Source organism: Eulemur rufifrons, chromosome 30, assembly GCF_041146395.1.
Source record: "Eulemur rufifrons isolate Redbay chromosome 30, OSU_ERuf_1, whole genome shotgun sequence".
NCBI classification, from domain to species: domain Eukaryota; kingdom Metazoa; phylum Chordata; class Mammalia; order Primates; family Lemuridae; genus Eulemur; species Eulemur rufifrons.
Genome location: NC_091012.1, coordinates 127262479 through 127288877, shown reverse-complemented (window position 1 = coordinate 127288877; position 26399 = coordinate 127262479). Strand labels below are relative to the sequence as shown.

The 26399-nt window shown below is 32.6% G+C and overlaps 1 protein-coding gene across 4 annotated transcripts in view; it reads left to right on the top strand.

Annotated features, from left to right (window-relative positions):
* The window catches only part of CNKSR2 (connector enhancer of kinase suppressor of Ras 2), a 268798-nt gene that overhangs the window by 107259 nt on the left and 135140 nt on the right, over positions 1-26399 (top strand). For all 4 annotated transcript variants that reach the window (XM_069463485.1, XM_069463484.1, XM_069463483.1 and 1 more), the window contains exons 6-8: positions 8093-8212; positions 14751-14810; positions 18426-18494. In XM_069463485.1, the coding sequence (XP_069319586.1) occupies positions 8093-8212; positions 14751-14810; positions 18426-18494 (249 nt within the window). The remainder of the gene's footprint in view (positions 1-8092; positions 8213-14750; positions 14811-18425; positions 18495-26399) is intronic.

Below are 26399 nucleotides of genomic sequence, written 5' to 3'. Positions count from 1 at the left end.
CTCAAAATGACCAAAACAAAAACAAAAATGAAATTTTTAAAATAAAGCCAAAAATACACTAGTAGTCAAGAGATAATAACTATGAAAATAGCATTTGAGAATTTAAATATAAGATACTGTATTTCTTCCTAACTTGTTTGGTTCACATCTTATTCGTTGTAAAGTAGCTCTTTGGTTAGAGGCAGCATGTCATTGTGAAAATAGCACTTAACTGAGCATCAGGACTTCTGGGTTTTAGTCTTGACTTTTCCATTAACTTTGTTATATGACATGTGCAGGTCACTTAACCTCTCAGGGATCTCCAAGTGTCATTCAGGAACAGTGAACAAAGTGATCTCAAATCATCTGTCTTGAAATTCTTTGAATATAAGGATTTAAGTGATTGCAAGCTTGTAGTAACAGGACTGACACTATTGATGAGCTTTGGGACCTTTAAGTTTTAATGTGGGCAAATATAAGAATTTAGAAGGAAATGATGCTTTTAAGATCATGAGTTTTGACTTACTAATTTTAGCTCATCACAGGCTTTTAGGGGTCACTGCTTCTTTTCTGTTATCAGGAACACAAGGGCAGCATGCTTAATGTCAGTGATGTTAAGGACAAAACCAAATACATTATCAGAGACACTATCCCAGGCTGTGAAATCCTTAAGCTTAGTAGTTGGCATTTATTGTTGAATGCATAAATGGCTTAGTGAAAGCATGGTGGTGGTTTCCTTTCATTTTGCTAATTGTTTGGTTGTGGTTTTTTCCTCCACTATCCAAGTGTGACATGTAAAGGGATTGTGGGAGTTTTCTAGGTCTTATTGGAATGAAGTTCATATGACCTTTGTTTATTTGCAGCTGCAGTTGCTTTCTGAAACTATTTGAAACTCTTAATCTTTGCTGTTTATAGATATAATTTTAACATTGGGTTAAAATTGAAATTTTATTATATTAGCTTTTTAAGTTTAAAAATTATTTCTCCTTCAATCCTCTTTACTCATATGAATAAGAAATCCTTCCTGTGTCAGAGAATGTCTATATAGAATAGGAATTTGAAATACTGTTAATATTTTAAATTCTGTTTCTGAATTTTACTCTTTTTAATTACTGATGATTGTTCACTCCTTGTGTCTTCTTAGGAAACCATCATAATTAGAAGTGCAAAATGTGTAGCTCAACAGAGATCTGTCAGTACTAAGATACAAAACATACTATATTTTTCTGAATGAGGCATATATCATTTAGAGTCCTCGCTATTTAATATCAGAATAAATGTATGATATTTTGTAAAAACAAAGCCTCCCTTATTCTCCAAATACAATGGAAATTTCATCCTAAATTGGCACAGAATTGCAGAATTTATAACTGAATTATGTTAATATATAAGCCAAACAAAAATATGCTCTGTTCTCTATTTTAATTGAAATATTATATCAATAGCTATTTAAACACATACATAACTATTTATCAAAAGAAAACTTTAGTTACTATTTTCCGTGTTATTGATAATAAACCTCAATTGTTTAAGCTGTATTTAAATTGTAGCTTTCACACCACCATTGCCATCTTAAAATGTATATCCATCTGTTGTTTCCTTAATTTATCTTAGTCTTATATTTCATACTCTTGTTCCTTGAATATATGTATATGCCCAAAAAGCAAAAATTTCCTTCTGTAAAGTCTTTTGTTAAATTTATGAGCCTAGAGTTCTTTCCTATGTCAAATAAATTTTCTGATTTTTTTAATCTAAAGATATTTTTACTCATTTGCTCTAATACACTCCAAAGTATAACTGACCAGTGCTCCACTTATTTAGAGAGCTTGTTTGGAGGTTCTAGCGGGGGGGCGCAGCTACTTGTATACCCTTGACCGAAGACTGGTCCTCCTCTATCGGGGAAGGTCGTCCTCTTCGACCGAGCACAGCTTCGGGAGGGACGCACATGGAGCGGTGAGGGAGGAAGGGGACACCTGCCTGGCCAGCCAGATCAGCCGAATCAACCCTGGCGATCAATGGGGTGACAGATGTTGCAGCCAGATCGCCCTCACATCCCACTTATTTAGAAAAGCAAATAAAAATACTTTAAGTAGCTCAGTCATGCCTGAGTATGCTTTGAGGCTAACATAAGATTGTTTCTTATCCCTTAGCTTTTCACTATTGTTTGTACTTAGGGCACTTTCTGTATTTTCTTTTTTTCTTTTTTTTTTTTTATTTCATCTTATTGTTATGGGGGATACAGAATTGCAGGTTACATACGTTCCCATGTACCGCCTTTCCCCCCAAGTCAGAGCTCCAGGCGTGTCTGTTCCCCAGATAGTGTGCGTTGCACCCATCATGTAGGTATATATCCCTCCCTTCCCCACCCCCCCTTCCCGAGTCAGCACCTTCAAGCGTTACCATTCCCCAAAGGGTGCGCAATGCACTCATTGTGTAGGCATACCCCCATCCCCTCCCCCACCCCCCACCTCAGTCTGATATCCGATTGGTGTCGTTCCCAGATGTGTATTTAGGTGATGTTCAGGGAAACCAATTTTCTGGTGAGTACATGTGATGCTTGTTTTTCCATTCTTGGGATACTTCACTTAATATAATGGGTTCCAACTCTCTCCAGGAGAACCATAGAGATGTCGTATCTTCATTATTCCTTATAGCTGAGTAATATTCCATGGTATACATATACCACAGCTTACTAATCCAATCATGTATTGATGGACATTTGGGTTGTTTCCACATCTTTGCTATTGTGAATTGTGCTGCTATAAACATTCGGGTACATGTGTCTTTGTTACAGAATGACCTTTTTTCCTTTGGGTATATGCCCAATAATGGGATTGCTGGATCGAATGGCAGGTCTACTTGAATCTGTTTAAGATACCTCCATAATGCTTTCCACAGGGGTTGCACTAGTTTGCAGTCCCACCAGCAGTGTATGAGTGTTCCTGTCTCTCCACGTCCATGCTAACGTGTTGTTTTGGGTTTTTTTGATAAAGGCCATTCTCACTGGGGTTAAGTGATATCTCATTGTGGTTTTGATTTGCATTTCCCTGATGATTAGGGATGTTGAGCATTTTTTCATATGTTTGTTAGCCATTCTTATATCTTCTTTTGAGAAATTTCTATTCATGTCATTTGCCCACTTTTTGATAGGGTTGTTTGATTTTTTCTTGCTGATTTTCCTGAGTTCTAAATAGATTCTTGTTATCAGTCCTTTATCTGATGTGTAGTATGCAAATATTTTTTCCCATTCTGTAGGTGGTCTGTTTATTCTCATGACTGTTTCTTTGGCTGTGATGTATTTTCTTTTTAAAAAATAATAGCTAAATCTTCATGTATTAATCTAAAAAATTTATAAATTCAGAGATAATGAAAAAATGCCATTTGTTATTATTGGTTAATATATTAATATAGGGTGATTGTTTTTGAATTTCCACAGTGACTAAAATGTTGCTTTTATAACTGTTTTAAAACCATTATTTATTTTATACTAAACATGCTTTGTTCAGATTTTTTTCTCTTTAGACCATTTAGATTTAGGTGAACTAGCCATATGTATATACATATATATAATATATCTATATGAAATATAGTATTAATATATATAGGACAGAATGTGAAAACTCCATTTCAGCCTGAGAATATGATCTATTATATTAATTCATATTTGAAATTAATATAAACTACCCAAGAGAAAAAAGTTATACAACATCTTTAAATCCAGCACATGACACTCTTCTGTTTTAAAAGATTCTAAAGTCTAGCCCTGTCTGTTAGCTGTTATTCAGTCATTAATCCTTTGTCACCATCTTGGGTAGTTTATAACAATCCAGAGAGTCAGTTATAACACTCCTTGTCATTTTATGTTCCCTTTAGCTTTATTTAAGACATATTATTTACTGGACTTTAATTTTAGGTTCAGATTTTTATTCTCACTTTAGAACTAAAGATAAATTGAATTTAAAATCTTTTGGTATAAATATTGCAAAAACAGTAAATAATCCCCTTTGTACAGTGGTTACCAGTCATCTTGTAGCTAGAATAGAGTTGTCCTTTTGCTGTTAAAATTGATTTAAGTTTTCTCAGAGACCCATGTCTTTCACAGTCTCAGTTCTCATATTCCTTATCTAAACTACATTCTAAGCTACAAGAATACTTGCAGGCTTACCTTGTATTTTGTTATGTCGTTTAAATGTGTTATATAGTGTCCATCTAATGCAGCCATTGATTTTATTTTTTTTTTATTTTTATTTTTTTTTTTTGAGACAGAGTCTCACTCTGTTGCCCAGGCTAGAGTGAGTGCCGTGGCATCAGCCTAGCTCACAGCAACCTCAAACTCCTGAGCTCAAGGGATCCTCCTGTCTCAGCCTCCCGAGTACCTGGGACTACAGGCATCCACCACCATGCCCGGCTAATTTTTTCTCTATATATTTTTAGCTGTCCATATAATTTCTTTCTATTTTTAGTAGAGATGGGGTCTCGCTCTTGCTCAGGCTGGTCTCGAACTCCTGAATTCAAACGATCCGCCCACCTCGGCCTCCCAGAGTGCTAGGATTACAGGCGTGAGCCACCGCGCCCGGCCAGCAGCCATTGATTTTAAACAGTGCAAAATGTAATTGATCAAAAACAAAAGTTGAGATCTAAGGATAGAAATAGAAAGAACACAATAATGATTAGGAATTCAAGTCCTCCTGCCAAGTCAATGACCTTGGTCTATTTATTTAGCCTTGCTCTCTCTCATATGTTAAACTGGCTATAGTAATACTTCAGGAATAATAGTTCAGGAAGTTGTTATAAGGATAAATGAGATAATGAATATGAAATATTTAGCCTTGTGCCAGATAACATTGTAGGTGCTCTACAAATGATATCTAATAATAATGATATTAAATTGTAATAAAAATGAATTTTTTTGCTATTTTATACTTATTTTTTCTAGAATACACTCTTAGGTAGTAATAGATAATATTGTGTTTTAAAATAAAATACATATATTTAAAATACAAAAAATAACAATATAATATCTCACATGATTTCACTAACTGAACAACATTGACCAAATTCACTTTTTATAAGAATGTGTGAAATAGCTTCCCTGGAATTCTGCTCTAGTACTCCTAATGTGGTTTCCTGTAGCAGCTTGATGTATGACAGAGTAATGAGTACGGAATTAGCATGCAAAGCAAGACCATTTTATACTCCTTCTAATTGGCTTATTTAGTCAAATGCCAAATGCTACAGTGTAAAAGTTCTAGTACGTTATCTCTAAAACAGGCAGCAAAGTTCTAGTGGAGTATATTTTCTAATTCTATTACTTTTCAAGATCTTTAATGCATTAACTCCTGACAACTTTGCCAGTAAAGTCAATGTTTTACTCATTTTTTGTATTCCTAGCAGCACCTAGCACAAAGCAGGCATTTGGCAAACAAAATTACTCAAGAGGAATATGAAAAAAAAAATGTTTTGCAACTTAATATGGTGGGTTTAATTGGTATTTTCTTTTTTGTAAAATGTCTAGTATTTCTGCCTTTCCTTCTTCCACCCCATTTCTAAATGCTACCAAATGCCTGAATAGAAGAGCAACTATTGCTCATTACCAGTGTATTTTATGAGGCCCTGAATGTTGTAATATACACATACTGAGCCATTTATATACATCCATTACCTTCCTATTTATACCTTGGACTCTTGAAATATGCTTCAATTTGTAGAAAACACAAAGAGTTCTTTTTAGTTTACCAATTTAGTACCCTTCAGATTAGCATGCAATCTAAGTATCCTATATAGAAACCCTTCAGAACTAACAATGTTATCTCCCCCCGTGAGGTCAAGAGAAAATAAGAATGAAAATGTAACCACATAGGGGAGGAAAGAAATAGTTAAAAGATTTAAATCTGCCAGAGTATTTTTCTTCCTGTCAAACCTGCAATTTGAACTGCAGCAATTTGAATTGCAGCCAGTTTTTGTGTAAGTGCTGCCATTCTGTCCTTTCCTCACGGCTGCTGATGAACATTTTCAAGAGGAATAAAAAAAAGCACAGAGAGAATGGGATCCCATAATGGGCTACATAATTTGTGAGACATAGAGCAGAATGAAAATACCAAGCCCCCTGTTCAAAAACAATTAAGAATTCCAAGGCAGCAACAGCAGGGCATAAAACCAAGTGCAGGTCCATGTGTGACTGTACAAGTCACACTCCCACGAAGCTGGCCCTGTAGAGTTCCCTATTTCTGGGGGATGATCTTCCTTTTGGCACTTTATGTAGCAACTCTTCAGGGTAAATACCTTCATTGTATCTAAAAAATTGAGACCTGAGACAGTGAAAAGAGATGTAAACTCTCCATCATGACCATGCATCTAGAATGGCCAGTGTGATTACTGGTCATTGTAAGATAGTCAACAAGGTCATGGAATTAAGAATAATGGGATAATTCATCTCATGAGTGAGGATTGAGCCCTCTTCGGGTAGAGGAAGCAACAGGGAGGGAGAAGAAAGCATTTATTTAGTGTCTTATTTGGATAGGAGCCATATTGGAATCTTTTTTTATGCATTATCATGTTTTAGCATGTCATCCATATAAAGTAATCTTTATTACCTCATTTCATTTTCTACCTTAGGAAACTGAGTCTCAAGGATATAAATTAACTGGTTTACAGTCACATAGATAGTCATTGGCAGTGTGGTGATTGTCCACATCTGTCTTCATATGAAGCCCGTGTTCTTTCCATGGGTATTGGAACCATGCAACTGTCTATCTATCTTTAGAAGCTGATATCCACAATAAAAGTACAGACTTGAAAAGTATATGCCAAAATCACAAGTGCAATTAAGGAGGGAAATTTAGCATGACAGAGTCTTTACTATGAGGCAGCTGAGCCCATCACAGACTGAGGCTATGGACCAAGGACAGAATGCAACCAATAAAAAGAGAGTGCTTCTTATCGTGGCCAGGGGAGAACTGTATCCCTCACAGTAGACTAGTGCAATGGTCACAGAACAAATGTAACATGTTGCAAATGGATAGAAGATAACACCTTGATTGCTGCAAAATAATAATTTTTCCTATAGTAAAGGCAAAAAAATATCTCAAAATGATGGAAACCAGGCTTCAGAAAATGCGGTGAGAGTCTGTGAAGCATCTGAGGGCCAGCATATTTTAGGGCAGTATATTCCAAGCTTCATCACTCATATTCCACTTTCTTCATGATTTTTCCATGTCTAAGTCTTAACAGTACCATGATAGATGCAACATATATTTTAAATCTATTATTCTATACAGGTATCAGCCTGAGTAGAGTTATCCTGACTAAAACACTAACTTTCTGTCCTCAGTAAAGCCACTTAACTAATTGTTTAAGCTCATTTGCTCTTCATTCAATGAATACTTATTGAGTGCTTTTTATGTTCTAGAATTTATCTTCTTTGTGTGGGTGGTAGGTGGGGGTAGAGGGAAGAAAAGAAGTCAGAGATGAGCAGAGCATGGTCCCTGCCTCAGAGGGATTCAGAATAAAATAGTTATCATACAATTTCAGATTGTTCATAGAATGCTGAGAAAGCAGGATTGAAGGAGTGCCAAACTTTGCCTGGAGGAGGTGGGAAACTTTATACAAAGGTAATCTTGAGCAGGAAAGTCTAGATAAATAAGTAAGAAGAGTTCACCAAGGAGACTTGGGAGATTCATCTTTCCTGGACCTTGGCCAGATTTTTTTTAACTTTTCTTATGAAGCAAAAAACAAAAATAAAGATTTTTGATATTATTTAATTCAGTTCAATCTGATGGTTGTTATCAAGAGGCTCTTTAGATTATTAAGATTGTTTAGAAACAATCATTTTACTTTAGGGGTGATGAATCAAATAATAGAAACAACATAACCATAACATTCATGAATATTTTGGCATATAGTTCTTATATCTATAATTTAGTATATAGGTGTGTTGTGTATATATGTGTGTTCACCTGAATTTTTTATATAGATTTTACAGAAAAAATGCCAATTACTTTATTTTACTGTTTCTTTTATTTTGCCTTGCAAAAAAAAAGTTATAATAAAAGGTGGTTTGTATGTTACCTATAATACATGTTTACTACAACTATTTTTCTTTTTTGGCTTCTAGTGTAAAACTCTTTCTGGAGTCTGTGACCACATTATATCCCTGTCATCAGATCCTCTGGTTTCACAGTCTGCTCACCTGGAAGTGATTCAGCTGGCAAACATCAAACCAAGTGAAGGGCTGGTAAGAGATACTGTGTTTATCAAAACCACCATCCATCAGCAGACAGCTAATGATGTGGACAAAGCAGCCTCCAAATATGGAAATCTATGAATTTCAACAGACACTGGTGGACATTTTTGGTATTTTTTTCCTAGAGGAGTTAAGGTAGTAGAAGTTTGTCAAGCATGATAAGAATTTTTATGAAGATAAATGAAAATGAAGGAGAACTGAAAATGGTGATTTCTGAATTATCCTATTCAACTTGGTGATCATTTAGCTTCGATTGCATTCTTTCACCTCTCCCCACCAAGTTGCATAGGTTTAAAGGAAGTTTAAGTTAAGAATGTTATAATAAACACCACAATGTTACCTGCCCATACAAGTAGGTGTTTTGTTTATTTTGTTTGTTTTGTTTTGTTGTTGTTTTAGTAGGTCTTCTCTCTCCTAAAGAAGTTAAACTAAAAACTGAGATACTCTTTATAACTCACATTCATCCTTATGAGGGTGAATAAGCAAGTGGATATTGCCAACATTAGACTAACATCTATGAGATGTATTTGTATTATGTAATAATAAAGATAATCATCTTCTATATATTGTTCAACTAATTAAAAAGTGTACTGATTCTAAATTTAACCCAAGGGAGAGGTTTTTTTGAAAAAATAAGCCTGTAGAAAGAAAGCTGGTAAAATTGATATTGATGAGGGAGAGACAAAAAACAAGAAACTGGCTAGAGAATATCTTAACTACTATACAACTATTACATGTTAACTTGGTGCTACAGTGTTTCTACTTTCTCCCCATAGATAAATTTACCAATTAAGGACATTTTGGATAATAGAAATATTGGTAACTAACATTAATAATTGAATTCAGATAATATATTCTGAAAGATCTCTAAGCAAGCTTAACTTTTTATGTGGCTTTTCTTACACACACACACACACACACACACACATATATATGTTTCAGAAGGCAAAACCTTCATTGACCATTGACCAAGAGTGATTTCTTTGGTTTGAGGCCATCTATTCTATAGAATAACTTTTCTCCTGATATTTGACAAATTAATTCTGGTTATTCATAGTTCCTAGTGCTTTTTTGGGTGTTTTCCTGGGGAGATGAAAATCAGCATATCAAACATAGCATGTCATCATTGTAACCTATAAGTGTTATATCTAACTTTGATTAGTTTTAAGAGCTGATTTTTAACATTTATGAACTTAAATTTTAAGTAATATTTATGATTTAATAGTCTTACTAATTCTTTTGGTTACCTTTACAAAGTCCAGGTTATTTAAAATCCCTTCAACCTATAGCATTAAAGATTTTTCTTTCTTCATCTCACCTTTCAGTAGTTATAAAGGAAAAGAAGCACTCTAATCATGAGTTTTGGAGTGGAAAATTATGAACTAATACTACATTATGTTAAACTAGTAGTCAGGAAATCTGAATACAAATAACTTACATAAAATCTGAAAATGGTCTTGAAGAGGTAGAGGAGTAAATTTAACCAGCTTGGCTTTGATCTTATCACGTGGATGGGGAACAGGAGTAGATCATCTTTTAAAGCTCCTTCTAGCTCTATGGGTCTGTGATTCTAAAGAGAAAATAGCCTATTTTTTTTTCTCTAATTTCCACTTAAATCATGGGAAGAAATAATCATGTGAAGTGAGTCAACACAATGCTAATTAATGAACTCAATGAAATTTTGATTTTTTTATGAAGATATAGCCCTGGACAGGTCTTTAATTTTTCTAATTTAAAAGAGAAAGATCTGGGTCTGCTCTTTGGAATAATCATGAACTTAAAATGCTAACAATCAGATTCAGTTAAATAGTCTGGAAGAGAGCTGGAAGAGAAAAGAAATGAGTGCCTACTATTTGTGAAAGTATTTTCCTCATAACTCTATGCAGTAGGTATTAATTTTCTTATTTTATAAATGATAATACAGAATTACAGATCTTTACCAATTTGCTCTATATCATATAGAGGTAATAAACAGTAGAAGCAGGGTTTAAGTGCAGTTAAATTTAAATGAAGTACATCTGAACAGAGTTCTTTGCATTATCCCACATTCAAATTTGGAATTGCTAAAGGGAGGTGTGAGAAGCTTAGGAGGATGACTTTAAAATTGGAACTATTTAGAGAGATTTATTATTAAAGGACAGTGGGCAGCACTTCACTGAGACGATCATTCAAAGGAAGCAAAAGAAAAACCTAAAATGTTGAATATTAACACAAAGAGCTCAGTATAAAACTACTTTTGTGATTTGTATCAAAGGGGAAAATACTAAACAGGTTTTACATGGCTTATTCAGGATATCATTTTAAAACTCAGCCATTTTGTAAGTAAGTTTAATCAGTCACATTTGAAATAAATGAATTTAAGGATTTTGGTGAACTGTAGCATATACTTAGCCATAGGAAATGTCTAAATGGTAAGAAAAGTAATGAAATGTAAAGAGGTGGGAGGAATACTAAGATTTAATGAAGTTTAATTAGCTTAGATCTGCAGAAGGTCTGCCAATTTCAAGACAGAACTTTTTTCATAGGTAAAGGTAACTGTTTTGTTCTTCCACTGATAAACTGGATAAGTTGTTCATCAGCTTTCTAGTTAGTCAAATCTCCTAGGATTTCTTAAATTTGAGTCCTGAAGCATCATAAGGAATGGTGGGAAATGTACTTAGTTATGATTAAAACATATGAAAATTGCTTCTAACGTGCTTTTAAACAACAATAATTAGCAGAAAATTAAAGAAAGCAAAATGAGAGTTATTGGAACATATCAAAACTAGATTAGAGCCAAGAGTTGACTTGAATAGAGAGGAAGGTGCTGAAGAGGGGGCATCCTTGGGGAAGCCTCCTGGCCTCAGAGAGTTCTTTTTCCATTTAGGTATTTGGATTGTATCCAAATATGCCTTATTTCACCAACTTGACTGTGAGGTTGCTTTGGCTCCTGTTGGTTAACCAACATTTGGAGACAGAGTGAAGCCAATGTCATTTTGGCAAGCTGTGCCAAATGAGGGAGAGGGAGCTATGCAAGTCAGCTCTAGAATTAATTAATTGGTTTTAAAAAAAAGAAAAAAGAGATGAAGGTTTTGATGATATGGAAGGCCATATTTGTCACAGTTCCAGAAAAAGAGCCATTTGAATTACATGTCCTCCTGCTGTTTGGCCCTCTCTTAGAGGTGAAAAACTAATCAGATGTATTTCCATAGACTCTTTGTTATTCAGAAGATGATTAGTTTGAAATTCCTCCAAGCAACTTATTTCTTCTCTTTCTTTTGGTGCCTGACTTTTGGCCATTTTTCTCATTAGTATTACAAGAGGGGATTAAAAAGGATGAAGAAGTCAGTTTTTATTATTAAAAGCAGTTACAACATGATTTATTGAGTTTAGAAATGAAAATATTACATAAAACAATGTCTTTATACTTGTGGCATTTTAAAAATATGCTTTATTTCTATCCTATTCTCATGGCTATGAAAAGTTTTTAGAATGGAACTATATGTATATATCTAGATCCATCTTTAAGCATTTAAAAATATTTTTTGTCCATCTGAAAAAATTAGCTTTGCTATAAATTATACAACATTGTTATAATGAGATCCTCTTTCTATAACTACGAGATATTTTCTTTAGCTTACAATTATCAGTTTTTTAAGTTACCGGTATATGTAATAATTACAAACAAATATTTTCAGAGTAATAACTACATTATTTTATGATTTTTTATTATCCCAATAAGTATAGTGTGTCTTCTAAGCATATTTCTTAGGAAACTAGACTTTCTCTATGACCTGATCATTTATGGAATCATTTTACAATTCTTATCAAACACCTTTAATTCATAATCAGTAATATACAACAATGAAAGAAATGTGGCAAGAAATATAATCAGCTTCTGCTTACAGTAGTCAGGAGAGATGGGTGATTGAAAGGAATTTGTAAAGTATCAAAGCCAGTTATTTTTAATTACATCTCATATACTACATGTATGCTAAAGTGCTCTTAGTCTTTTAGAATAGATGTTAAACAGTGAGTGTTTGACTTTAATAGCCACAGTTGCCAAATATTATGTTCTAATAAAAAAAAGTTAAGGTATACAACTCTTCTGTTAATAAATTAATCAGGAGCCTAGTGGTTGAGAGTGTGGACTCTGGAGTCAGACTGCCTGGGCTTGAAACCTGGTTTCACCACCTTGGGCAGACACCCCAGCCTCTCTGTGACTCCATTTCCTTATCTCTAAAATAGGTAATGATAGTTTCCACCACATAGGCTATTGTGAAATAAACATTAAGACACTTAAAACAGCCCCTAGCACATTGTAACAAGTAGATATTAGTGATGATGGTGAGAGATAATGACAGATCATGATTGTTTTGTATATCCAAGCAATATAAATTGTTTCTTTCACTGTATTTTTCCATTTTATCCCCTCAAAATCCTTCCACGTAAAAAAACTAAAGCAAAATTTAGTGTCTAGCTCTTATAAATATATAGTCATACTTTGCTTGACAACGGGGATACATGCATCCTTAGGCAGTTTCATCATTGTGTGAACATCGTAGAGTGTACTTAGACAAACTTACATAGTGTAGCCTACTACACACCTAGATTATAAGGTATAGCGTATTGCTCCTAGGCCATTATACAACCCTGTATAGCATGATACTGTATTGAATACTGTAGGCAATTATAACACAATGGTGAGTATTTGTATGTCTAAATATATCTAAACATAGAAATGACAGTAAAAATACAGTATTATACTCTTAGGGGACCACCATCATATATGTGGTTCATTATTGACCAAAATGTCATTGTTTAATCCTTTATTAATTTTATGTAATATTGATAATTCCTGAGGGGAAAATGTTTACAAAGATCTTATCCAGAAGTTCTAAAATAATACCATTATATTTACCTTCCAATAATAATGAGATAAATATTAACTTCAAAAGTAAGTACATTATACATCTGTCACCAGTGTAAGGCTTAATATTATTATACTATCATGGCTAAGAACTACTGGCCAATTTATTAATTTCTGTTTGTACTTTGTTGAAGTTAGTTATTCATCTTATATAAAGTGATAAGCTCTCATTTAAGAAACTAGAGTTCCCAAGTGAAATGATCATCTTTTAAAATTACATTCATTTTGTTTTACATTAGGGATCCAGGCTTACCCATTTTTGGAACTGATAACATTTTAGACATATGATATTCTTGAAATGACTTTTTAGAATTAAAATCTACCCAGTGATTTCTCAGTAGTTTCATACCATGAACTTTACTGCTTCTTTTTTTATCTCTTATTTTCAATGAAAATAATGTGTATTCAGGTATCTAAATATATAATTAAAGGAATTGAAAATTAACATTATAATAATTGTTTGCTTTACATTAGTGCTAAATGTATGCTTTCTCTGAAATGTTGTTACTGTTAAATCTCCTATATTTCATATATGAAGTTAATTAAAATTAGTGGTTTTTTATTTATGAAATCAATATTTTAAATAATTTTTCCCTGAAAAAGAATTTAAAGTACCAAAATCTTCCTTAAAGGGGGGGAAAAACCCATTCAGTGATTCTTCTATTTTCTTACCCTTTATTGTGATATATTTTCCTTTAAATTTCCATCACTATCCATAATTGAAAGTTTTCAAGGAGGTGGGAGTAGGGAATGGGTAAATTCACACCTAACGGATACAATGCACACTAATTGAGTAAAGGGTACACTTACAATTTTGGCTCAAACTGTACAAAAGCAAATTATGTAACCAAAATGTGTGTAAAATTCTGAAAGTAAAAAAAGTTTTCATTTTCTCTTAAAGCTGACACAATTTCAAGATTTCTATAAAATTTTTAAACTTTAATGAAGTTTTATCTGAAATGGCTTTATTTAAATGGAAAATGGAATCTCACCCTTTTTACTGGGGGAAGGGATTGCCACATATTACCTTTTAATTATTGATGCAGAGTTGATTGGATATAATTATTAAAACTTAATCAGTAAGAAATAAAAGTAGAAAATACAGAATACTACAAAATAGCAGGAGAACAAAGTTTAGTAAATATTATCTCTTCACTCTTCTGGCGCCAGTTAGTTATAATTAAAGTGTCTCTGTAGAAACCTACTTTTTATTGTGTACTATTTATCAAGTATGATAAACTAATAACATACAAATATTTGAATTTCCCATTGTAACTTTTATTTTGCCACAGAATATGTAGTATGGATTCTGGGGGGAGTGAGGTATGTTCTTTCTTCAGAATATTGAATTACCATGCTGCATTTTATAAGTTGCATGGGAAATTCACTTATCAAGTAGTTATTTGATTGAGTGTGGGCTTCTTTGGACAAACTTTAGAAACCAGAACATTCAGATAGTAATTTCTTACCAGTTTAGAGATAGCATCTGTCTTCATGGATTCATCCTTGGGGCATGTGGCAAGTTTAGTTTGGTAGAGTAATTGTTTTATAAATGAGGTTATAATGTACCTGAAATATTCTAACTGCCTCACTTTTTTTCTGATGATGTCTTTTTTTTAGGGTATGTATATTAAATCAACATATGATGGCCTTCATGTAATTACTGGAACCACAGAAAATGTAAGTATTTCAACATTTCAAATTTTGGTGTGTGTTTTCCCCTTTTATTGTTGAACAACTTATATCTCACATGATTGAAGTTGGCATCTGAGGAAGTGAGCAGATAGGAGATACAATTAAAAAGACATACTGAGTTAGTAGGTATTGGTTTTGTTAAAATTTGTCATTTTATTTTGTTTAGAGTAGCTATTTACTTAAAGTAAATCAGATGTTTTCTGTTCACGGCCAGAGATTTGTCTTTGTTAAGTATTTTCTGGTTCATGACAAGTTATTGTGACATCTAAAAGAATCCACTTCCATCTGTCAAATAGTTTAGTTATTTTAAGAAGCTTAGCTCATGTGAGAAAGAAACATCAGAGTCTAGCTTTCTGAATATTTGCAGTATAATGTGGAAGACTATGCTTTAGAGAACTATGGCTATGCTATGGAGAGAGAAATATGAGTTGACCATGCTGGGCATTAACATGATCAGTATGATAGAATTGAATAGCATAATAAAGCATTATTCCTGCATTTGCTTATTCAAGATTTCTATTCTACTCTTATATAAGCAGGTGCTGAACTTCGAATTTACTATTTTTTTAGAAATTCTGACAAATTGCATGTTTATGCTTTGTTCCTTTAAAGAAGACAGAGGTGGAATTAGTTTAATCTCAGGTTATTATTGATCTCAACATTTTACAAGTATTTTCTTTTTAAAAATCAACATTCTCTTCATCTAATTCACCTATTACTTTAATCACTTATTGATTTTTCCTCCTGCTTCTCTTGGTTTCTTGTGAAAGGTGAAACACATAATATGCATTGCAGTTGGATTGCTGCAGTGGCCTCACATTTGTTATTAAATGCAAGAGTTATAAAGGATCAAGAATATCAGTTAAATACATATTGTGAACCTTTTAACAATTTTAAATGTTAAAAATTTTAAATGGAGTATGATGCTGCAAACTATACTCTTTTCACTGATCATCCTCATTTATTTGTACATTCATTTAATCATTCATTCATTTGTTCATTTAACAAGCCTCTACTTCATGTCTGCTATGTTCTAGGCATGGTGCTAGGTATTAGAAGAATTTTTAAAATAAACTAGCTTGCTAACCCTGAGAAGTGGACAGCATGTAGGGGTTCATCCGTATAAACAGGTAGTATAATTTGCATGGACACACAAAGGAAAGAATAGTAAATGCTACCAGGTGAAATTAGAGAAGGAACCACAGAAATGCTGATTTTGAACTGTATTCTGAAGAATTGATAGGCATAAATCTCTCTATATTGTCTGGGTCTGTAAAAAAAAGTTGAGCACTATGTCTTGTTTATATTAATTATTCAGTAATATTTGATATCTGGATAAATGATGAAAAGAAAGATTGATTCTGGGAGTAGTTCAGATATATTATATATTAAGAGTTCATCCTTTGATTCTTCTTTTCCTTGAAAATATTTCACTATTTTTGGTTACTAAAGTGGGTAAGTTATTTTGCTTTGCTATGCCCTAGTTTCTTAGTTTTCTTATATGTAAAATGAAGAGTTTGGACAAAATAATCCCTAGGATCCCTTTTAACACTGAAAGTCTATAATTTATATGACTTTATTTTTACTTACCTGTGGGAAAAGTTGTTTTAGTTTCTTTGAATTTTATGTACCAACTATCATTTTCTTTTACATCATTACTAGAGCCATTTGTTTGATATTTTTCTTTCATACTTTCCTTTAAAAAGATCAGTTGTGGGCTGGGCTCACACCTGTAATCCTAGCACTCTGGGAGGCTGAGGCGGGTGGATTGTTTGAGCTCAGGAGTTTGAGACCAGCCTGAGCAAGAGCGAGACCCCGTCTCTACTAAAAAAAAAAAAAAATAGAAAGAAATTAGCTGAACAACTAAAAATACATAGAAAAAGTTAGCCAGGCATAGTGGTGCTTGCCTGTAGTGCCAGCTACTCGGGAGGCTGAGGCAGAAGGATTGCTTGAGCCCAGGAGTTTGAGGTTGCTGTGAGCTAGGCTGACGCCACGGCACTCTAGCCCAGACAACAGAGTGAGACTCTGTCTCAAAAAAATGAATAAATAAAAAATAAATAAATAAATAAATAAATAAAAAGATCAGTTGTGAACCAAATAGCATAGGGACCAACTATAGTTACAACTCTGTTAAAGTAATGATTTACAATCTTTTCAGAATCATTACACGGTATTTGTCTGATTTGGTAATATATCCACCTCCTAGAGGTGCTGTGAGATAAATACATTATTTTCTTATTACACCATTCTCAGAGTTGGGTTGACATCATAGATGAATCTGTCCCCTTAATAATGTGCTTGTGTTATTACCTCAATAAGTGGAACTCCCTAGGATATCATCTTATCTTGAATTCTAGCCTATGGCAAAAACTTTATTATGAATTTTAAAAATTTGTTGAATTGAGGTTAACATTGTTTCAAGATTTCTATGTTTTTGAAATAATTGGAAATGAATTGAAAATAAAGTAACTGGAAATCACTTTTAAACTAAATCCTATACCAGTGTCTCAAAAGTAACATTTTACTTTGCATATTCTATTAATATTACCATATCATTCTTCTTTAGCTTTCAATACATAATAGTGAATAATGTCACAGATTTTAGTTGTATTTGATAAACACAAATATACACAATATATTTTTATAAAAACATTTTCTATATATTCAAAAGTTCACAAGCATATTGCCATATTAAAATGTCTAAAAATACATATCAATAATCAGTAGTCACTAGAAGAAAAATAAAGAATAATATTTTAAATTCTTTACCCAGACCTACAATATTATATAATTTCTATCTTAAATTTCATCTTAGTTTCCTAAAAACTGCTTAAAACTTATCAATATTAGCTTACCAAATTGTTTTTATTTGTTTTTAATCTCTTATAGGAGTAAAGGAAGAAAGTGATAGAATTGTTACATCCTGTAAAAGTATTGGCATTTTAGTTCATTTAGTGTGGTTTTGTTGGCCAATGCATTACACTGCTGAAACATAAGAAATAGCATGCACCTATAACTAGATACTCAGAATATTATGTAATGCAATTCTGACCTAATTGCAGTCCATCTTTTAATTTACTTTTCTAGATTATTCAAAATCAGTGTTGTTAATGATGAAATAAATTAGCAGTTTAATTATCAGACTTCAAAGCTTTGATGCTGATCATATGCATGTACTTGAAAATATTGATTTGCTGTAGTTAATGTGAATTATTTATATTAAATGGAAAGGATCAAAGTGAAAAAAAGATAATGTTTTGAAATATATTTTCGAAGCATTTACTCAGTAGAGCCTAACAGGGTTGCCTGTATAAAGTTTGCAAAGGTTAGTGCCAATTATTTTTCCCATAATATTCCTAGCAACGTTCTTTTATAGCACAAATATCTATATATTGGTTTGAATTTCTATTTGCTACCATTAACTATACATAGAATGTAAACAATATATTAAATACTAATAACCATTTTCTTTAATTTCTTGAAGATTATAATTAATTTTTTATCTAATTTAAGAGGAAGAGCTTTTTGTAGTATTTTCAGAGAGTAGAAATGACTGATAAAAATGTATGTTTTTTATCATTTCTTTTATGTTAAATTCAGTCACCTGCAGATCGGTGCAAGAAAATCCATGCTGGTGATGAAGTGATTCAAGTTAATCATCAGACTGTGGTATGTATAATTACCTTAAGAGTCAGTGGGAGGAACAGATTTGCTAAAACTTTAAAACAATACCAATGAAATGAAATACCTGTTTGTATATAAAATATTGAACAGCCTTTTTAAAAATAGCTGAATAACTACTTGTTCTTCTTAATTATTTGATGGAATGTAAGGCATGGCTTTAAAAGAACATGAGAAAATATGGTGGTTGAGGTTAGATATGCATTTCTATATGGGCAGGTACTGAATAATAGTATGTACTCCATGAACTGTGATAACAATTTTGGAATAGAAATTAAAATGAAGATGCATATAAATTCAACCTTTTCTTGATATTACTTTTAAAAGTTGCATTTCATAAAATATTGAATTACCTAGTATATGTTGTTTTGTAACAGGATACATTTATTCATCTACTTTAACATTGATTTGTTTATTAAAGTAACTAGTGGATTTTGGCGAGGTTTATTTTAGATGTAGATCTTAGAAAAAAATTTAATCTTTAATAGCTGAATTGGCTCTTCATTTCCCAAAAGAGGACTATGGTTTCAGTTTTAAAACCATTGTACTTAACTAAATAAGTTCATAAAATTTTCTTGCCCTATGAACCTTATAAATCCCTTTACACAACTATGAATGACAATGGCATTTTGTGCCTGTGGTAGATTTTCAAGGACTGTTTTTCTTATCTTAAATTTAGAAAATGAATGTTATATGCTTTTCATTTTGGACTATTTTATATGTCTCAGTTGACTCACTGTGTTCCTCTCTTTTTGCCAAAATAAAGTGTATTGTCTAAAAATACGAAACTAAAACAATCTAATACTATTAATACAATAATCCTCATTTGAAAAATGTGGAGTTTTTTGATAAATATTCTACTTATAGCTCACTGACTCTTCAGTGAGTAATTATTTCCTGTTTTACAGTTTAACTAAATTTGCTTTTGCATGTCCTAGTTATAGAAGAAATTTTGTGAAAAGACTGATTTTTCTCAGTGATTTTGATCTTAAGGAAAATGCCCTTTCAATTTTGGCTTTGAATACATTGAAAAGTTTATGATATTTTAGAAAGACTACTAAACGCTGATAATTAAAGCTATAATGTATTATATCTTCAGTATACTCATTATCTAAGTGAAGTAAAAGTTGATAAATGTTTTAAAATTTAAATGTGTGGGTGTGTGGTTGGCACCAAATAAGAGTGTTGGTGATAGACAAAGCCTTTCCACACTATGACAGTTTTGATGACTTTCTGTTCTGATTACTAGGAACTGTACAAAGAGATTGTCCTGACTGAAGTTTCTTGTCCCATAGGATGAGGATTTGGGCAGTGGGATAAAGCAGCTGCTTTGGTAGACGAGCAGCTTTTTCCTCTTCTAATGTTCATGCTACCTCCATTTCTGCAATGTGACCTTAAGAAACATGACATCTGTTGAATAGTGTATGCATGCATTTCCAGATTGTCAGTTCTAAGGGGATAGAAATTAATCTCTAATAAAAAAATAAAATTGTTTAAATGTTACCCTTTGTGGAACAAAGATTCTGATGTTTATCAAATGAATATGAAAGTCTTTAAAAGTATACAAAAGAACTAATGAAATTTATATGGATTGGTGACATTTAAATACTACTAGAATGTGTAAATCCATCTTTGCATCACAGGAATATTCTAGAATATCCAAAACTACACAGAATCATGGTTGGGGAAACTTGGTTCCAGCTTTTGTTCTGAAATTGACTTATTGCTTTAAGTGAGTCATGAGCATGTACTTTACCTTTTTATGATAGTAATAACCATAGCTAATATTTATTGTGTTCTTACAGTGTGCCAAACATCATGTTAAGTATTTTACATATTTTATTTCATTTAGTCATTATAGTAATCCTGCAAAGAAGGTGTATGTGGAAATTAAGACTCAGAATGATTATGTAACTCATCCCAAACACAAAGGTCTTTGACTCCAAGACCCATGTTCTTTCTTAAATTTCATTACACTCCCTCCCAAAACTCAAAAATTATAAAATTATCAAACAAAAGGAGAAGAATCCTAACAAGCATATAAGTAAATCTAAGGATTCAATGAGAGATTAAGAGGGCCAAGAGAGGAAAGGAAGTGAGAATTTACATAACCGGGGTAGTAAATCAACTGAATTGAACTTAGAAATAGGGTTGAAACTTAACTGCTACTTCCTCACTCCACTTCTTTCTCTCAGAGAAATAATATATGTGAAACACCTATCATAATGTGGAGCACACACTAGGAGCTCAATAGCAATTAACTTTTCTACCTCCCTTCTTCCCTTTTACCTGCTACAACAGTTGGACCAATTGGAATCTGGTTTCTTGGCAGACTGCTAATAGAGCCAACAAATTGATTTTGGATATAATAGAGGCAGGAAAATATGTTGAATTTCATGAAAGTAGCCTTGCTTATTAATGTGGTCAGTTACCAGATTATCTTCTTTGTGTTCGAGTGAGAGGTATATTTGTGCAAGAATGGTGCATTTCATTAAATGCAACCTACTCCGCCTTCTTTTTCTTGCTGTTGCCTGTGTCGTGGCCTGTACAGTGCTTTTAACTTCTTAATAGACAATATACAGAGGTGATGAAATGGAAATTCTTTGGGTTTTTTTTACTGTAAATGGTTTGGTAGGTAGATAAATTAATTGAAAGAAGTATAAATTATTTATCATCTGCAATTATCCCTTCTATCCTTACATTCATTACCATGGACTTTAGGGGTTGGTTATGATATAAAAGTAAGTTATATTAAAGTATGGCCTAATACATTTGAAATACATAATTAATATTCTGTAATCCATTAATTAGTTGACTAGAATAGCAAGATGTTGTCAATATTGTTCTATACCTGTTTGCATTCAAGAAGGAAAAGAGAAATATTAAATCTTATTATTATGGATGATATTAGCCCAATTACTATTTTTCTATAATTCTAAAATTTTCTACTACTACAGGTAGTAATGTACAATATAAAATCTGATCATTTTTCTTTATTTAAGATACATAGAAAAACCATTTGAAATTTTTCTCTAAGAGTCTGAAAAACTTGAATAAATCACAGATTAATTCAAATACTTTTTAAAAAATTGCCAGTATGATATATCTTCAAGATGTCCAATTAGATGTGTATGTTTCTAGTTTGCTCTTTTTTCAGGTATATTTTCCTATTTGAAATGAAACTGGAAGTTTTATGTCCTTTTTCATGTTGCTATATTCTTGATTATAAGTGGCTTTTAAGCTTTTCAAATCAACATACCTCTGTAGCTGCCAGGTAGGAAGAAGAAAAAAAAATCAGGAACATTCAAGAAAAGCAGACTGAGTCCTATTACACATGTCTTCCCTGCCACTGAAGATCCAACTCCTCAAAGGCCGCTGGAATCTCCCAAGATTTTTTCCACTTCGTCTGCCACTACATCCCTGTCTCTGGGAGATACCTCGGCATAGTTTGAACCAGCATGTCTGCCCTCATGATGCACTTTTAACACATTTTTTAGCTGATGAGACTATTTATAGTTATTAAAAATATTTGGGCATATTTCTAATGAGTCTGTTAAACTTCATGTTAATACTGTTTTTTGGTGTACAAGTGTTCTAAAGATTCTATCCATACTAAAAACAGACACTTTCTTCTTAGGAATATCAGTTGAAAAAAATGGCATATATTATGGTTGAATCTAGCATTTGGAAAAATTTCCTTTAATTTTGTGTAAATATTAAAACATATTCACTGTTACTTTGAAAGGTATTCTGGAACCTGATGAACCATTATGGCAGGAAATGGTTCAATATATGTGGCTATAAAGTCTACTGGAGTGGAAAATAATCAAGTTGGGATAGTCAAGAAAGTAGATTGCAGCATATATTTAGAATGTTGGACATTGGTTAGTGAGAAATGTAAAATAAGTACTATAAACTAGTGGTTTTTGTTATACCCAAAATGATAAATATTATTGAGCAAGACTAGAGATGGCAGAGAGGGTAGGGGGAGGAGAACAAATTGAAGGACTTTGAGTCATCTGGAAACTTCATTATAACTTCATTTATATGTTTCCCTTATTCTCACTCCAGCCTCTCATTTCAGACTCTATCCTCACCCTCTTTTTCCTTCAACCCCAGAACAATAGGAAAGTATTATTCAAAGGGGAAGCCAACATACTCATAATGGGTGGAGAGTGTGGTAACCCATTTAAGTTCATCTCTCCTTTTTCCTCCCCCTCCCCTTACACCCCTTCTCTGGACTTCAGCAGAAATGAATGGCTCATTGAGTAGAATCAATCCGGTGATATTATCTAACAACAGATATGATTTATCTCTCTACTTTATAATTTACTAAATTGTCTTTATTTGTTAGTGTTTCTTCTGATTTCATGTTTTCTCCTTTTCCTCTTTACTATTCTCGTCTCTTCTGACTTGACTATTTCTTCTCCATTCTTTACCTGGTTCAGTTTGCTTTATTCTTGCCTATTTTCTTCTGTTCTCCTTTCTCAAAGGAGAAAGTATTTATATTATAATTCCTTACACCTAAGATATTGAAAACTGAGGCCTCAAATGACACTTTAGCTGGTGTACACCACAACTTATTCCTGTAAATACATACAGAGATTAATTATGTTAGCATGGTATTTCACATATTGCTTAATAAATAAATGGTTCTGATAATGTCCTGAAATAACTATGTTAGAATTCTAAGAAATTGATATTCTAAAATAGAGCAAATGAATTATTCTATTTTAGAAGAGGAAAAAATTATGAAGAAGCATTTACCAAAAATTAAAAGAAGGGAAACAATGCATCATAGATTTCAGTTACTCATATTTCAGATTCTACCTTATACATTAGTAGGTAGTTTATGAGGTGATCATAGATTTTTTTCTTTTATTTTACGTTGAACATTGTATATTTAATGAGAATGTGTGGAAACTGGTTTTGAAGTGCCACGTATTGATATAAACTGTATTTTTAATTCTGTTTAGAGATAGCAATTCATTCCTTTAAAATACAATATAACATTTCATGATTTTTCTGTTATCAAAGTAAAATTTATTATCATAAGGCCTTATATAAAGGAGATAAGTTGTATGATGAAACCTATAATGGTAACTTCCTGTTAACCAATTTATTTTCTCTGTAGATCTCTGCATCCTGATTTGTTTGTTATTTATGCAGTTCTTACTAGCTTCACCAGGAAAGAGTAATTGCTTTTTTAAATGTTACTCTAATTTATTTTTATTGCTAGAAAATATCTTTCAGTGTCAACATACATTTAATATGATCTAGCTATTTTACATGGAATTTAAAAAGATTTCCCTATAAGTGATTATTTTGTGTGTTTAAAATGTATCTATTGACTGGAGTTCTCACCTACTCTGGCTTATTAACTTACTAAGCATGTAGCTCATTTGCAAACCAGGATCAATAACCCCAACCCTTTTTCTACCCGTATCAAAAAAGCAAGAGTCTGCCATTCACAATTGCCTAATCCACTTTCTATCCGTAATAGGGGTGGACAATCAGTAGATAACACTGCCTGATAAATTATTATGTGAAAGAAAAACACTATAGAATACCATATAATAGAATATTCAAGAGATAATGACATCAATTTTAGATTCTTTTTAGGTTATTTAGCCCTAGAATTCGAGTATAGGTTTCATCCACTAAATTAACATTCTGATCAGCATGTCAGCTGAAATTGTAGGTATTGTTACTCAGTACTTTTACATTTCCTCTCACACTGTCCCTTCTGAATTTTATTACCCTAATATTAAAAATAAAAGATTTCTTAAAATTGGGACAAATGGCCCCATTTAGAGTTGACATTGAGTTCCCATTTTTGTCTGAGTTGCTGGGATTCTAGTAAAATGATTTCCACAAATAACTTCAGTGGAAGTATTTACAGCCATTACAGAAGTTTTTAACTAAAAATTTTATTAATAAAGATTTAGAATGATGGTTTAGCTATGTATATACATAAATATACATGCTTTAGTTTTGCATTTTGATAAATATAAACATTGCAATATTTGCTAGTATTTTCAAAAAAGCATCTTTGTTAAATGTCTACTGTAAATGACATTTTGAAAATTATTCATAGCAAAGTTTTAAATTGTTAAGCGTGTTACTTTTTGAATATTAGAGCTTGGGTTGCTTTTTCATTATTTTTCTCATTTGGGTCCCTAAATTAAGCATGAATTTTTCATAAATATAGATGTTTTCCCAGAATTCCTATAAATACTTAAATTTTTAAATCAGGATGCTTTTATTTTATCCCTTAGCCTTGGTGACTAGGAGTCTTTTTATTTTAAAATACATATATTTCCAGTGTCTTTGTAAGAAGATCAGAAATGAAATAAAGGAAAAAATGGCTGAAATTTAATAACTTCCAAATATATGCACACATAAAATTATTTGAAAATTGAACTTATGCAAATATCTTTATAAAAATTTGGTTAAAAACCTGTATTATTATGATTATTTTAAAATATATATTTTTTTCTCTTTTGGGAACTGAGGTTCTGCAGTATGATCAGAGCTTTACTTTTCACTACGATGTGATTTCCTTCCTCTTTGTCTCTCCCTAGTAGACATTTTCAGACCCAACCAATTTTATATTTTGGAGAAGTCAAAGGACATCATGAATGATGCTGAAATAAAAACACAATTGACTTTGACTTGGTTTTCTACAGCATGTATGAATGAAAACCATGAAGCCTCCAAAATAAACCTTTGGCTTTGAGAGACTACAACAATACCAAATGCCATATTGAAATGGGAGAAGGGAAAGAGTGTTAGTATGTTCAAGATGCTGAACTATACCCACAGCTTTGGAATCAGCTTATCACAGAAGCAGCAACACCAGGGATACAAAGCTGCTGTTAATATAAGTCATAGGTTACAAGAGATAGTGCAAGTAACATGGTATGGAAAGTCACCATCTTTGGTGAAAACTATGTGGGTGATTCATAAAACTTAAAGGGAAAATGATGATTACTATTGTCCTCCTCCCATGAGCTTCCTCATGAGTCAATAAAGAAATTCTGAGGGCTAAATAATTTACCCTCAGAACTTCTTGATTATAGGGAGAAAAAAAAGTACTAGTTTCTCGTAGTCTTCAAGTTGGTTTCTCTCGAACTCCCTAGCCATCTTTAGCAGTGAGAAATTATGTTCTCTATTAGTGCTTTCTCTTTAAATACTATACATATCTATACATACACATTATGTATACACATTATATACATGACTGAAATTCACATGAAAATTAAGTATTAAAACAGATATACATAAATTCAAATTGTGAGCAGTTCAACATGGTCTAAGTTTTACAATAAACTTAAGCCACATAAAAAACAAATGCCTTTAAAAAAACAACGATAAAAAAATGTTTTGACATACTCTTATTTCACTGGTAAGTGTCATTTAAAGTTAAAAAGGGCCGGGCACAGTGGCTCACGCCTGTAATTCTAGCACTCTGGGAGGCCGAGGTAGGAGGATTGCTTGAGCTCAGGAGTTTGAGACCAGCCTGAGCAAGAGTGAGACCCCCCATCTCTACCAAAAAATAGAAAAATTGGCTGGGCGCAGTGGTGCACACCTGTAGTCCCAGCTACTCAGGAGGCTGAGGCAGGAGAATCGGTTGAGCCTAGGAGTTTGAGGTTGCAGTGAGCTATGATGACACCACTGCACTCTAGCCAGGGCGACAGAGTGATACTCTGTCTCCAAAATAAATAAATAAATAAATAAAGTTAAGAAGGATGTGAGATGAAGAATGGCTCAGTGGATAAAGACATAAAACTGGGGGCGGGGGGGGAGGTTTCCCTAATGTAAATAAAACCTTTAATTCCCATATTTTTTTTTCAAATGTTTGTTCCTTTTATCTTCTCCCAAGACTATATC